This window comes from Delphinus delphis, chromosome 8 (assembly GCF_949987515.2).
Source record: "Delphinus delphis chromosome 8, mDelDel1.2, whole genome shotgun sequence".
NCBI classification, from domain to species: Eukaryota; Metazoa; Chordata; class Mammalia; order Artiodactyla; family Delphinidae; genus Delphinus; species Delphinus delphis.
Window position 1 is genome coordinate 57,542,811 of NC_082690.1, and position 15,364 is coordinate 57,558,174.

A 15,364-nucleotide genomic window follows, 5' to 3' on the forward strand; every position below is an offset into this window, starting at 1 on the left:
TGCAGCTCAGGTGTTAGGAGGGAGAGCGTGTGGCCAAGGGGACCTGAGCCAGAGGCTGTGCTGGGGAGCCTGCACTCCATCCTGGGAGGTGGGAGCCCAGTCGGACTCGGTCTGTGCAAGGACCACTCTGGTTCAATCACGGAGAATGCGCTGAGGGGCCTTGAGTGGAGGCGGGGATGGCAGGGAGCTAGACAAGAAAGGCTGAGGCCTCAACTAGGGGGAGGGGTCTGCAAAGAAGTAGCAAAGGGAGGGATTCTAGAGACGCCTAGACGGTGCATTCAGCAGACTGGCTGCAGAAGAGAATTTTGATGATGCCTCCCGTCATCCCAAGATTTCCACCTGGCTGGATGAGGCCATTCCTGGAGTCGGGAAACCATGCTGTGCCCAGGGGGTGTGTGAGAGGCCGCGCGGTCTCAGGAGTGTCCAGGAATGGCGCAGTGGGGGCGGGTGGAACACAGACAAAATACACCCCCCCACCCCACCATTGCCTACCTCTTTCGATGGGAGCACCTCCCACCATGGCAGGAAGACACCTGCTGCTGGGAAATCCATCAGCACTCCGTCACCCTTCACCCTCCACACAGCCATCCCGGGATAACCTGCCTCACCCGTTCACAGCACTGCCCTTCGCTCCGCTGTCCCTTCTGCCTGGAATGCCTTCTCTCTTGTCTCTGCCTCTCAAGGCTCATCGCAGATCTCTATTCCTCTAAGAAGTGTCCCCTTCAGACAAAAGAGTCAGGCCTCCTTCCCTGCCTCTCCCCTTCCCCTGGGCTCCCGCAGCATCTCAGGCCTGGGCTGCTCATGTGGGTCCTGACTTCCTGTTTCTCCCGCTGGACCGTGAGTGTGCTGAAGCCAGGGCCTGGCTCAGAGGAGGACCTCAGGCAAGGAGTGGGAGGAAGACCGAGCGGGTGACTTGAAGAGCAAGTGAGGAAGCCAGTGAGGGTGGGGAGGCTGGACCCGCGATGAGCTCCCGGGTGAGCACCCCAAGGAACATTGGGTGGTCCGGAGAGTAGGGGCGCATGTGCATTCCAGTGCCCCTGGCTGTGGCTGACAGGGAGGGGTGCTGACTCAGCCGAGGGACCTCCCAGGCCACCCTTGGAGGTGGGGTCAGGCTCTGCCAGTGGGAGGAGGAGGGGGTGAGTTTCCCAGCTGGCTCCCCACGTTCTTGTCCTATCGATAGCACGTGGGCCTGTGGCAGGGCTATGGGGCAGGGAAGAGTGGATCTCACTCAGGAACCAAGGTGGGCTCCCTGGAGGAAGCAGCCTTTGGAATGGGCTCCAGGGTGTGACTGGAGGCAGCCAGACGCACCTGGCCATTCCTGGCTAAGGGAGCTGCGGCCTGAACTCTACCCTGCCTCCTCCAGTGACTTAGTGTGTGGCCTTAGACAAGGCCAGACCCTTTCTGGGCCTCGGCTTGCTGTGGGTGAGGTGGAGGTACAAACCCACGCCCCAAGGGTCCAGTTAGATAACAGATACCAACGTGTCTCACGTCCTGAACAGGACAGACCACTGTTCCAACTTGGGGAAAACGTGTCCTCCCTACACACTTGCAAAGGGATGGCTGTTCCCTTCTCTGGTGCTTTGCGGGAGAGGGACCCAGCAGGTCAGAGAGGAGCCCTCTGAGCTTCAATTCTCCCACTGCTAAACTGGCGATGATAAGAGCCATTTTATCCTATAAACCTTGCAGGTTTGCCATGAGGATAAGAAAATGGGAGATGATATTATTGCATCCATGAGAGAGAGGAGAGGCTGGCAGAAGTTGTTGCAGCACAGGGAGCTAAGGATTTATTGCTGTAATAAAGCCAGGCCGTCGCTGGCTTTCGGGAACCCCCGCACCCCACCTCCTCCTCTCTGAACGGCACTGAGGGGGCCGGGCGTGGTCAGGCCACGCTCCCGGGAAGACGAATAAGCACTTGTTCATGCCCTCTGTGACCACCTTGCGTGTCTGCTTAGGGAGCATGTATGGGGCAGGAGGTGATGGGCGTCAGCAAGAGGCTGTGGCCACTCACCACCCTGTGGCCTTGGCCGGGCCCCCTGCAGGGCGCTGGGATAATCCCTCCTAAGGGCCCCCAGCTCTTCTGCTCACGTCTCCCCAAGGGCTGACGCAAGCCACAGGATGCTCGGGGAAGGACGGGGTGCTCCAGGCTGAGCCTGGCTTCATTCTCCTGCCTAATGAGCCACTCTGAGTGCACCCTGGCAGAAGCAAGGGCAGACAGAGGCCTAATTGCCCAGCTCCCTGTAGCCCAGAAAAATAAATCCAGCCTCTTAGGCTGTCAGGAGCTGGCTGGGGGCTGGGGATTTTAATCCTTTTCCCTACTCGGCCCTAATGCTGAGATCCATCTCAAACCTCCCTAGGCTGCCTCCTCCCCCAAATCTCCTGGGTCAGAGCCAGAGTAATCCCGCCTGGGCTGCCCAGCTCTCTCTTCAGGGAGCTCCACACACCGTTCCCAGCTGACATTCACCAGTCTCCCCGTTAGGAACTTGGCGAGGATGAAACAGGAGGACGATTAGAGGAGCCGGTGTGCCCGAGGTGCAGCCTGCAGGTGGACAGACTAGGCGGGGAGGCACCCCTCAATCGCTCTCCAGTCTCTGCAAGGCTGTGTGGTGCTGGGGGCACAGCTGGACTCTGGGGCCTCAAAGCAGAGCCGGGACCCCAGGAGTGGCACAGGGAGCTGAGCTCAGCCACGTGGAAGGAGCCGTGCCAGGCGGAGCCGGCACGCGGGGAAGGGCTGCCTTGGGACAGACTAGAAAACCTAGAAACAGCCCACACACATCTGAGAGCGTGCTGTGTGGTAGACAATCACGGAAATCATTGCAAATATCACAGACCGTACAGGGACAGCTGAAGTATCCATCTGGTGCAAGTAAAATTAGATCCCTGTCTCTTACCTCAAATCAAAAGAAATTCCAGATGGACGAAATGTATTTTTTTCTTTTTTTAAGCTTTTTTTTCTGTTTAGGAAGCACACATTTGTTGAGAAAATTCAAATAACTCGGAAAGATGTAAAGTCAAAGAAATTCTAATCTTCATGCTTTAGAGGAAAGGCTTTGAAACCTCTCTCCATACACGTATACACACATATGGAGCTATAGATAGGTAGGTGGATTACAGATTCGAGTGTAAACAAAGAGAAATTATCAGTGTAAATATGAATTAAATCTATAATCGTGGGCCACCTGCCCTAAACACGATACCAAAGGCAAAGACCCATAAAGGAAAAAGAGGTAGATCTGACCGCGTAAAAATGTAAATGTTTTAAACAAAAAGCATGAAAAACAAAATTAAAGTCAACTGATAAAATAAGAAAAAGTAGACAATCTATATGAAAGTTACTACTCTTACCTAGAGAAAGCGTTTATAAACCCCTAAGAAGCCAGTGGCCCAAACGAAAGCTGCCAGGCTCTGTGCCTTTGCACCACCTTCCACTCCCTCCCTCTGCCCTTACCTTGTCAGGTAATCCCATTCCAGCAAGCCCATTCCTTTCAGCTTTGCTGCCTCCAGAGAGCCCTGCAGACCACCCCTTCCCCCGTAACTGGCAGTGTGCTCCTCGACAGCCCTTGCTTGCCCCATTCGCCACACTCGTTTCTACGACTGGCGTTGCCTGCTGGCTGGTCAGTCTTCTGTGCAGGTTGCTCAGAGGAGAGTCCAAGCCTGATCCGTCTCCCAGTGTCCAGGGCTCAGCACGTGTGTGGAATGACTGGAAGAGAGTGGTGGCGCGGGTGTGGAGGGGAGATGCTGGAATTGAGTTTGGTGTGGGGTATGAAGTAGGGGTCTAATTATATATTTTTTTACCAAATGGATGTCCAGATGTCCCAGTACCATCTGTTGAATTCTCCATCCTTTCTGTATTAATTTACCTGGTATTAATCCTGTGTCCATCCTTCCAGGCCATTCCCTGTCTTTGGGTCTCAGTTTCTCCAGTTCTTAATTGGACCTTTAGAGGATGAGGCAAGATGATCTCTGAAATCTTTTCTAACTCTGAAACTCCAAGGTTCCCGCCCTGGCTCTGCCTGTGACTTGCTGTGTGACCTTGGGCAAGGCCTTGCCTCTCTGAGCCAGTTTCCTCCTCTGTCAGACAAGGATAATTACATGTCTTGCTTCTTGTTGCTTTGGGATGGTTGAAGCTGGAGGCACCCAGAGCTGGGTGTGAATTCTGGCTCCATCATTACGTTTGCCCTTTGTGACCCTGGGCAGCTCACTTCCCCTCTCTGAGCCCTGGTTTCCTCCGACTATTCCGTCTGCTTTGCAGAGCTGTGGAGAGGGCAAGATGTGAAGCAGCAGGTAGAGGGCTCTTAGGACTGCCCCACCCCCAACTCTGCGAAGTGCTCACACAGGGCTCTGTCCTCCGTGGCCAGCGATGTGGGATCTTCTTCCTTCAGCCTTGCCGGCTCCTAGGACTGCAGCCTGCAGAGCTGGGCCTGACCTCTGCATCCCCCCTGACCATGGCACCGACGCTGGGCTGGGAGGGGGCGATCCGCTTGGCTGTCTTCATCAGCTGGGGATATGTGATGTAGAGCAGGGGGCGGGGAAGACTTGATAAATGTCTTCACATAATTAAAGGACTGTCAGACACGAAATGATAATTATAGGAACTATCATGGATTTGGCAACTACGGCTTACATCTGTAATCCCATTTGAGCCTGGCAGTCCTCCTGTGAGGTAGAGGTGATGTCATCCGCAGGAACAGAGGAGGAAGCTGAGGCTTGAGGTCCCGAGTGATTGGCCCGCAGCCATGCGGCTAGTGGTAGAGGGCGGGGAATGAAAATCCAGCCCTTGATTGTATTCCCCCCACGCCCTGGTCATTTGACCCGTGTTCTTGCCCTTTTGCCGGACTTGTTCTCTGTGGTGTCAGAGAACCAGCTGCAGGGTGGCAGCCGAGGAGGCAGAAATCAGCTGCACCTCAGGCGGGGATGGAGGCAAGGACAACTTCTGACACCCTGCCGTTGCCAGATACTTCTGTCCAACACTGCCGTCCCCATTTTACAGAGCAGGAAGCCGGCACTCAGGGAGGATAAAGCAATGTCTTCTCCAAGGTCACCCATTTAGTAGGTGGCCAGTCACACCCAGCATTCCTGGACTCCCAAACGCAGCCTGCCTCTATCCGGCTGCTGTCTCAGAGGGAAGCATTTTCAGCCCAGAGGAGGGCCCGGCAGCACCCACAGGGGGAGTGCCCATCTCTGGAGCTGTGGGAGCAGAAGCAGGGCAAGCTCCTATCCTGGAGGACGCAGAGGCGGTCTCTGGCCCGGAGGACAGGCAGGGAACAGGAGTCCAGCGAGACAGCTCTGCCTCCGCCAGTGAACCTGAGGTCATGGGGGCACCAAGGGCAGGGAGGCGGCTCGCGCTCAGGGGCCGTCCTGACGCGGATTTCAGTCTCCAGGGTCAATTCGGGGGACCCAGGGGAGGTGCTCCAGGCCCCGGGGGGACCCCAGCAGTGTGAGCAGTGTCTGTGTGCGTTCTGGCCCAGGGCCGCGGTCTGGGGTGGGCAGGGGCCCACAGCAGGCAGCACACGTCCTGTGCGGGGCTGGGCTTTGTGGCTGCAGCGCTCTGTGACCCCGTGAGCCCCAGCTGCTAATAGGCTCTCTCTCCACACACACATTCTCCTCTAAATGCAGAAGGCTGGGGGTGGGACAGAGACAAGAGGGGTGAGGAGAAGACGTGACAGCCAACGGGAGACGGTGGGCAGGAGAAACTGGCATACGGTTGCCTGTGTGGGGTGGAGGGTCTCGTCTTCCTGGAGGATGGGGGCAAGAGTGGGAGGAGACGGGATGGGGCCGGGCCCTGGGATTCTCCGCCACAGTCACCCCTGTAACAGGGATGGAGCCCCCTGCCCCACCCGCAGCCAGGGCCCGTCCCCTTCCCCAGCTGCTCTCAGCCCTTCTTCCTTGCGCCTTGACCATCATCCTGCTCCCAGGCAGCTGCAAGACTGGAAGGAAGGGGCTGTGGTGTCACAATGGGAGCTCCTTCCCTTGGTTCCCTGGGGACCCCAGGCTTCGCCTGAGGATAAATCTGGGGTTGGGTGATGTCCTTGTCCACTGGTGGCCCTGAGACCTCCCTGCATCCCCACCACGTCCACACCTTCTGTTCCTCACACCATGTCTGAGCACCTCCTTGTGATCCGAGGGATGTGGGCCCAGGGTGCACAGAGATACCTCAGCCATCCCTGCCCTGAAGGAGTCCACAGCCCAGTGAACTGTCCGTCAGTGTGCACCTACTGTGTGCCGCTTGATGTATATCACCTCATTGAACATCAGCCCTCCACAGTAGGGGGTGTTATTCCCATTTTATAGGTGAGGAAACTGAGGCTCACAGGGGTTAAGTAACTCACCCAAGTGGCAGAGCCAGGTCTGTCTCCCTCTTGAGCCTGGGCTCTTTCCACCTCCACAATTCAGAATGTGATTGACAGTCAAGTTGATGGGTACCAAGAGTCTGTGCAGAAGCAGTTAAGAGAGGGAGGTCCTGGGACTTCCCTGGTGGTCCAGTGGTTAAGACTTCTACTTCCCTGTCATACTTCCACTGCAGCGGACATGGGTTCGATCCCTGGTAGGGGAACTAAGATCCCACATGCCACGTGGCATGGCCAAAAAAAAAAAAGAAAGAAAAGAAAAAAGAAAAGGACGTCTTGGGAGCTGGAGGGATGGGAGAGCTTCCTGAAGGAGAAGGCTTGGCCTAGGGTGTGGACTCCAGCAAGAGAGGATAAAGGACTCTCAGGAGGCCGAACTGGGTCTGCGATTAACGTGCCTGGGTCCCAGGGGGCAAGGGCGGGTTTTGCGAGAGCTGTGCGGGGCTGGTTCCCAAGGGGGCAGCAGAGGATCGCCTCCTGCCGGGGCACCTGTGTTCAACACCCCCCTCCACTTCTCCCCGACTTGCTCACCTTGTATACGTTGCTCAATCTCTGGCTCACCTCCACTCATCCATATTGAGCCTCTGACAAATTAGCAAAGAGCGCCCCTTCCCCAGGGATCTCGACTGTTATCTGCTCGCAAACTGTCATGACGAATAAGGACATCGCTGGTGGCCATGATGTGAGCGGCGCTTCTTGCTCAGCCATATGTGGTGGCCCTTCTCTGAGTCTTGGTGTCTTTGTTTGCTCTGAGTTGGGGATAAATACCCAGGCATTGTACAACTGTGGGAGGTGATGGAGGGCCAGTGGCTCCCCCATCCCTGCCAGCATGGCCGTGGCCTCACAGCCTGCATCTCTGGAGCAGGGCCAGGCAGGCTTGTTGGGGGGCGGAGCTGGCTCAGGCCCCTCTCCTGTAACACGCCCTGACAAGGACCATTAGTGCCATTTGGAGCCTCTTTGTCAGTGGAGCTGCTCCCCAGGCCACTTCCTCCCCCAGTTCCTGGCCTTCCCTCCCCTTTCTTCCAGCCCCTGCCATTCAGTTTTTTCCTCTGATTGTTCTTAGAGTGACCTGCCCCCTCCATCCCTACTGTGGATGGGGCCTCTTTATCCCCATGTACAGGCTCCCTGTGGCCGTGGGACCTCTGGCTTTCAGCTCCCAGGACTTTCATCCCTGGGTGGCCCCCAGCCCCGGCTCATGCCTGGCTCCAATAATGGGGTCCCTAGTTCTTTGTTGCGGTTCCCAGGGGTAGGGAGGGGCGGCAGCCCCTCATTCTTGCCCCGTCCTCCCTGCCCCACTCTTAGGATCCAGCCAAGTGAGGACCGTGGCCCTTAGTTCACAGGACCCCTGTGTGCTGTGGGCCCTCCCGACACCTGCGGTCTTTCTGGCCACCTGTCAGAATTGCCCTTGGGTCCTGCATCACACATCACCCTAGGACATTCCCCACCCTCCGGCACCTGTGGCGGGTTCTCTACCTGCCACTGTCCCTGCAGCTATTTCCCTGGTCCCATGGGACTCCATGCTGCTGGCCTGGGACAGGACCCATCATAGGCAGAGGCTTACCCCTCACCCGGGCCCTTCTCAGAACCTTGTCCTCTGGCCAGAGGCCTTGCACCTGCTGAGGCAGAGTGATCTCTGTGGACAGATGGCCACTCACCGCTGCTGGCTCGGGGTTCACAGAAGACCAAGGGCTCCTCTGTGGAGGTAGGGTGGTAAGCCCCGGTGAAGTCTCTCCTGGGTGGGCATACTCATGCCAGAGTAGGAGAGAGGATCTTTGCTCACCTGCCATCTCACTATCGAATCTTCCCTAAGTTGCCACCTACCCTGGGAATATGAAGACCACCCAGATCTTCAAGGTGCTTACAGTGTAGCAGGGGGGGACCGACATATAGAAGGACAGTTCTAGAACTGCAGGGTCTGTGCCTTAACCGACACGGGGGCAACAGTTATGGAAGCTCTGAGGAGATGGGGTCCACCCTGCTGGGAGGGGCAGGCCTCAGGGAGCAGGAGGGTTGCCCTGTGGACCAGAGTGGGGCTGCTTTCTAGATGGAGCCATCGGGATTAGAACCGCAGCTCCAAGCTGGCTGTCCGGTGCAGGAAGGATCAAAGAAGCCCGGACAGCTGCGGGGAGCCCGGCAAGGGGCCCGGGAAGTGGCTGGGTGAGAGATGCTGAGCTGCTCCAAGCCCTGCAGCCCTCCAGCCCCTCAAGGTGGAGGGTGGTCTTGGTTGTCTCCTGCACTGACTTCCCCTCAAGGGCTGTTGTTTGTACTGATGATCTCAGCAGTTTCCCAGAGAGCAGGATGTTCCAAGCTTGTTGTGCTTCTGAGATAAGGGGACGGATGAAAGCAGGGATGAGCCCAAGGGCCCAGCGGAAGTGCCTGCAGGCCTCTCGGGAAGCAGCAGAGGTGGCTGGCGGCAGCAGCCCCCCGCCCCCCCGCCAGGAGAGAGGGGCCACCCCTGCTGGGGGTTGTAGAACACCGCATTCCTTCAACTCTAGAGGCTGGGGCACTGCTCTTTAATCCTCTTCTAACTTGCTGTGTGACTTGGGCAAGTCACTTCACCTCTCTGGGCCTCAGTGTAGCAAGGGGCAGAGGTGAGGAAGAACACCTACTTTGCAGGCGTGTGTGAGGAGGGAAGGAGGTGAGGAATGTGACCCTCAGACTGCGGATCACCCTCCCAGTGTGAAGGCCTAGGCAGATATGGCCTTTGCTCCTGGAGACTGGTGCACACTGGAAGGGCCTCAGGCTGCAGCACAAGGGGCCCAGCTCTGGCTCCCCACTGTTTTGTGACTTGGGGCTCAGTGATGTTGGATAGGTCACATCCCTCTCTGAGCCTCAGGTCCCCACCCGTGTGAAGAGGGCAGTGATCCCTGCCTGGCAGCGGGGCTACAAAGGGGGAGGGGTGGGAGCATGCTGGGTGGATGTGGCCTGGGGCCATCCCTGCCCCACTTGACCCCTTTCCTCGTTTGGCCCCTCCAGTGGGAGCGCCTGTGGTTTCTGCTTCTCACCTTGACCTTCGGCCTCACGCTCACCTGGCTGTACTTCTGGTGGGAAGTCCACAACGACTACGATGAATTCAACTGGTGAGTGGGTATCAGGGGGCGGGGGCCTGGGGCCTGGTCATCCGGCGGCTGAGACGGGACGGGGCTTGGGTTTGAGTCTCTCTCCCGGGCTGACCCTCAGGGCTCTGCCACCACTGGCCACCAAATCTCTGTATAGCCTTGGGGGAACACAGTCCTCTGGAGAGAACAGAGGCTTAGCGAGGAGCTGAGACCTCCTCCCTCAGCGCTGCTGTCATGAAAATCCGAATGTAACATGGGGGCAGAGCTCAGCTGGGGGCTGGGACCTCTGACCCCTTTGTAGACAAGGACTCCAAGGCCCAAAGAGACCAAGGCCTCAGGAGAGAAGGTGGCCCCAGACCCCAGGCCTCCTAACTCCCTGAGCAGGGCCTTGGGCAGGGCTGGTAGGTGGTTCTAGGGAAGATCAGGGTCCTTTGTGGACAGCAGCCTCGGGTCCAAGGGCAGAGCTGAGGCTGGTACCCGGGTGCACGAGGGCACCTGTTTCTTCCTCACCCCCACCCCCGCTCCCCCATTGTCTGCCTTTGTTAAACAGTGAAAGGCACAGAGGAGGGGACGTTCCCTCGGTTCTAGTGGGAACTCCCCCATTGACAGGTGTGGAAACTGAGGCCCAAGTTCACACAACCAGTTGGGGGCAGAGTTGGGGCTTGGCAGCCAGTGCTCCCTGTCCATCCAGTGCTGCCTTTTCCTTTTGGTTAGAAGTTCAGGGGCTTCCCTGGTGGCGCAGTGGTTGAGAGTCCGCCTGCCAATGCAGGGGACACGGGTTCGAGCCCTGGTCCGGGAAGATCCCACATGCCACGGAGCAACTAAGCCTGTGCGCCACCACTACTGAGCCTGCGCTCTCGAACCTGCGAGCCGTGACTACTGAGCCTGCGTCCCACAACTACTGAAGCCCGCACACCTACAGCCCGTGCTCCGCAACAAGAGAAGCCACCACAGTGAGAAGCCCATGCACCACAATGAAGCAATAGCCCCCGCTCGCTACAACCAGAGAAAGCCCGCGTGCAGCAACGAAGACCCAACGCAGCCAAAAATAAATAAATAAATAAATTTAAAATAAATCAATCAAAAAGAAAGAAGTTCAGCTCAGTGTGACCATGGGCACATAAGTGTGAGTCCTCAGTAACTGACCTCATCAGGTCTTCTTGAGGATGAAATAAGATGATGGAAATGGGAGGGCTCCAAGCTCACCTAAACCTGAGGGCTGCTTCCTGGGAGGCTGAATCTCCAGCTGGTGGCCATTATGTTAGAATTTAGGATTTCTGGACTCTGGGTTTCTGAAGGGCTGTGGTTCTAGGATTTTGTGATAGTCCTAAGATGCGGTTCACGGAGCCTGAGCATCCACTCCCCTCTGCATGGCACTAGGCTGTGCTTCTGCTACTAATGAGCTCAATAAAGGACCGGCTGCCGTCCCGCTGCAGCCCAGCAAGATGAGCCGGAGCCCCAGCCGAGTCCCAGAGGTGACCCCTGGCCTTTATTAAATGCCATAAATCAATTACTCATCCTTCAGGTATCCAAAGCACAGGCACTGCTGTGGGCAAAAGGGAACATTCTCTGCTGGCCCTCGACTGTAGACCCTGGACACTTCTGCTGAACTGCAGGTGTGCTGCCCAGGTGATGGTCTACCCCCAACATGTACAGAAGGAGAAGCTAAGGCCCAGAGAGGGGTAGGACTCACCCAGGGCCACACAACCATTTGGTGCCAAATACACATACTGGGGACAGTTGAGGAGACTGAGGCTCAGAGAGGTTAAATAGCCTTTCCAACGTCACACAGCAAGATGCAGTCAGATCTGGGACAGAGACTTGAACCTTCCTGACTGTATCATGCTGTCCACGGAGATACCCCACTCTGCAGAGAGTGAGCTCCCTGTCACTGGGCAGCTCAAGCAGAGGACGGATGCCTGCCCTGTCGAGGAGGCTGCAGAGGGAAGGGCTGCCTGGGGCTTAGGGATGGCCTGAGGACCTGCAGCTCCCTCACCCTGTCACCTCAGTTTCTTGGAGTCGGTGCTGGGATTCAGGAGCCCCTGGCCTGGTCCTCAGGGTCTAGAGAGTCTCCGGGGATAGCTCATGAAGAAGAGAAGGTGACTGAGACCGAGGTGGTCAGGGCTAGACAGGGAAAGCCAGGAAGGGACCATCTGGGCTGTTGCCGTCCAGTGGGGGCTCCCTGCCAAAAGGGAGAGACAAGTGGAGCCAGAACACTTTGCAGGAGTAGTCGCCAGGCCCGGGGCCTGCCCTTCTTTGGGCCTCAGTTTCCCCAACAGATTTTCCACTGGGATCTGAGGGTGAGGGCCAGGGGAGGGCAGATGCCCCATAGTGTCCTCCTGGTGTCCCCTCCCAGCCCCCTGCCCAGGCCCAAGATGGCAGCAAGCCTGAAGCTGCCTGGCGCCGGCTCAGTTTCTCTGATGACGTGTGCCAGTTGCTGCCTTCTCTGAGCCTCAGTTTCCCCAATTGTACAGGGAGGATATGGGTGGTTCAGTCTTTCTGGAGAGCAACTAAGCAGCATCTATCAGGAACCTTAAAAAGTTCATTCCCTTTGGCCCTGTAATCCTATTTGTAGGAGTCTATCCTGAGGAAATAATTAATAATACAGAAAGGTATGTGCAAAAAAAAAAACTTAATTTATGATAGTGAATAATTGGAAACTATTAATTGTCGTTAGTAGGAAGTTGGCTTCATATGGTACATTAATTCCATAGGAGACCACGTGACTATTAAAAACCTCACATTTCCTCAGGATTTTAGTGACTTCAGTAAATGCTTGTGTTAATTAGAAGCAGAGAATTGAGTACTTACCATGTTCCTCACCTCACTTCATCCTCAGGAAACACTATGAAGGGCACTTTGTTATCCCCATCCTGTAGGTGAGGAAACTAAGGCTCAGGGAAGTCAGGTATTACATTTTATCAATCCTAAGACCTCATCTTTTCACATGTTAACGTTGAAATTGAGATGAATGTCACAATCAATGGCATCTTAGATTCAGGGGAGCCTGTCACCTCCACAGAGTCCTGCAAGCCAGGGGATTTGAATCTGCGTGTGCCTCCCTCCAACGCCTGAACTCTGACTGCTGTGCTGTACGCAGCGGGGTCCCGGCTTTGCTGTTTCCACAAATATATAAGCGGGGTTGGGGGGCGGGGCTTCCCTGGTGGCGCAGTGGTGAAGCATCCGCCTGCCAATGCAGGGGACACGCGTTCGAGCCCTGGTCCGGGAAGATCCCACATGCCGCGGAGCAACTAAGCCCGTGCACCACAACCACTGAGCCTGCGCTCTAGAGCACGCGAGCCACAACTACCGAGCCTGCGTGACACAGCTACTGAAGCCCGTGTGTCTAGAGCCCGTGTTCCGCAACAAGAGAAGCCACCGCAATGAGAAGCTGCGCACCACAATGAAGAGTAGCCCCTGCTCGCCGCAACTAGAGAAAGCCTGCGTGCAGCAACGAAGACACAATGCAGCCATAAATAAATAAATAAATAAACAAACATTTATAAAATAGCAGCCTTCTTAAAAATATATATATATATGTAAGCAGAGGGGGGAGCCCGCTGGAGGGAGTCAGCAAAGTTTCAGTGATGGTTACTTCTGTGCAGTAGAATCAAGGGGAACTGTCTTCTTGTTTATGCTTCTTGGCATGCCCAGGTGTCCCCCATGAGCCATCCAGAGGCTGACCTATGACCAGGGAGACAATGACCTCCTCACTGAGTGGGCAGGCTCATGAGAGCTGAGAGCTGGCCGGCCCGAGGGAGCGTCCTGGCTCCCTGGTGGAGGTGTGACCCTTGCCCCTTCTCCTCCTGGCAGGTACCTCTACAACCGCACGGGCTACTGGAGCGACTGGTCCGTGCCCATCCTCATGACCACAGCAGCCGCCTTCACTTACGTCGCAGGCCTCCAGGTACGTGGGGCTGTCTCAGAGGGCAGGTGGCCCTGAGCCCAGGGGAAGGGAGACCTGGCCTGCGCTGGGCTGACGGAGGGGCCCGCCCTGGTCTGAGGAGGGCAGCTGGCTTTTCTCCTGGCTGCTGGGGCTTGGTTCCTTCAAGCGGGGAGGTCCTCTCGCTTTGCCCCCTCCTGGCATGTTCTCCCCCGCCCCCATGGAGCATCCCGCTGGTAGGCCCCACTGCAGACTTCCTCTTCCAGGAACTCCCTCAGACTCAGGTTAGTCCCCAGGCTGGACTGGGGCATCCTGGGGGACAAGGCTGAAGTCTGCTTCAGAATCCCGGAGCCTGGAACTCCCAAAACATTAATTAGGCAGTCCAAGTGAAGCAGGGCCCAGTGACCTCTTGAGGGAAAAATCCTAGAGGAGAAGGAGCCTGGAGGCCTGGAATAATCTGGGAGGAGGCCAGGCTTGGGCTGGGTTGGGCAGGGCTGGGCATTCCCATCGCCTTCAGGGAGGTTTGCTGACTGGCTGAGCCGGGCCCAGAGAGCAGTGGGGAGCAGGGTGTCTGGGGAACAGGCAGAAACCTTCAGGTCACACCTGGTGCCTGACTCTAGCCCTGTGGGCCCCCTGTTCAGGTCCTGGCACTATGTCACATTGCCGTGGGGCAGCAGATGAACCTGCACTGGCTGCACAAGGTAAGGGCTGCCTCCTTGGGGGCCTAGGGAGGAGCGGGGAGGCTGGAGGCCGCAGCAGCAGAGGAAGAACCCGGACACATCTTCCCTCTCCTGCATCGTGATTATAATTGTTCTAGTAGCTAACACTGAGAACTCGCTGTGTGCCCAGCACTGTTCTCGCGGTCTAGACTGTATTAACTCATTTAACCCTCACAGCAGCCCTGTGACGTTAGGTACTGTTATGATCCCATTTTGCAGTTGGGAAAACTGAGGTACGAAGAGGTTAAGTAACTCACCCAAGGTCTCCCACTTAATAGGTGGAGGGTCCAGGATCTTAGCTCTGCAGCCGTGCACTCAACCAGCACAGGCCACAGCTCCGGCCCTCTGGCTGGCTCTGCCTTCGGTCTCACCCTCTCCTCCTCTTCAGTGAGCTCATTTTAAAACTCTGATCCAGTGATATTTCTCCCAATTTAAAGCCCTTCCCACCACTTCCATTGCTCCCAGGGTGATCCAAACTCCCCCACCCGGCATTAAGGCTCTGCGTGACTTGGCCCCAGCTGAGGTCTCCCAGCTGCTCTCATGGGACTGTCACCCTCAGCTTCTGCCACGTGACACATCTCAGGCCCTCCCGGCATGTCTGCCTCTTCTCTGCTTTACCCCTTCACTCCTCCCTTTCTCTCTCTTTTGGACCCTTCCTTGGTTCTCCTCCCCACCTACACAAGACTTCTCAGGCTCCCCCAGCACCCTCAGGCTCCCCTGCCACAGTCCTAACATCTCATTGTCCATTTCCATCTGGCTCCCTGACCCCAGCCCTGCCTGGTCTGGGAGCTCCGTGCAGGCCAGAACTGACTTTCCATCTCCATGTCCCTGGTGCCCCACGCAGGACTGGGCCCAAAGCAAAGAGGCTTCACACGTTCCAGAGCCTTGGCTCTCTTGCTTACTGTCGGTGGCACGCATGGCGCTGAATACACGTGGCTGATGCCTGCTCTTTCTGAGGGCCTAGCGGGCGCAGGGGTGGCACAGAGCTGACCAAGAGAGAGCCTCTCCCTCCCAGGAACACCTGGGCCTTGGAGGAAAGGACGGGCTACCTCTTTTCCTAGAGCCTGACTCAGAGTGAGCATGCCATTTAGGAAGGGGCAGAAATGTCCAGAAATAACCACGAGCCCATGAGATGGGTCCAGAGTGACTCTGAGGGGAAGCGCTCACTTCCAGCTAGAAAGATACGAAGCAGGAACCGGAAGAAGGACGTGGTGAGCTCCAGTTGGGCTTTGTGGAGCGGGAGGTGCCTGTGGGCCTCCAGGGGGGCCTCTGAGATCTGGAACTGAGGAGTTAGATCTGGGGAACTGAAATCTTGGAGGGATGAAGAAGAGTGAGCCACGGGACTTCCCTGGTGGTTCAGTG

General features: G+C 56.7%; 1 protein-coding gene across 1 annotated transcript in view; it reads left to right on the plus strand.

The window, feature by feature from the left end:
• GDPD5 (glycerophosphodiester phosphodiesterase domain containing 5) overlaps nt 1–15,364 on the plus strand; it is a 90,200-nt gene that overhangs the window by 51,191 nt on the left and 23,645 nt on the right. The window contains exons 4-6 of the mRNA XM_060018258.1: nt 9,318–9,421; nt 13,214–13,307; nt 13,925–13,984. Of these exons, the coding sequence (XP_059874241.1) occupies nt 9,318–9,421; nt 13,214–13,307; nt 13,925–13,984 (258 nt within the window). The remainder of the gene's footprint in view (nt 1–9,317; nt 9,422–13,213; nt 13,308–13,924; nt 13,985–15,364) is intronic.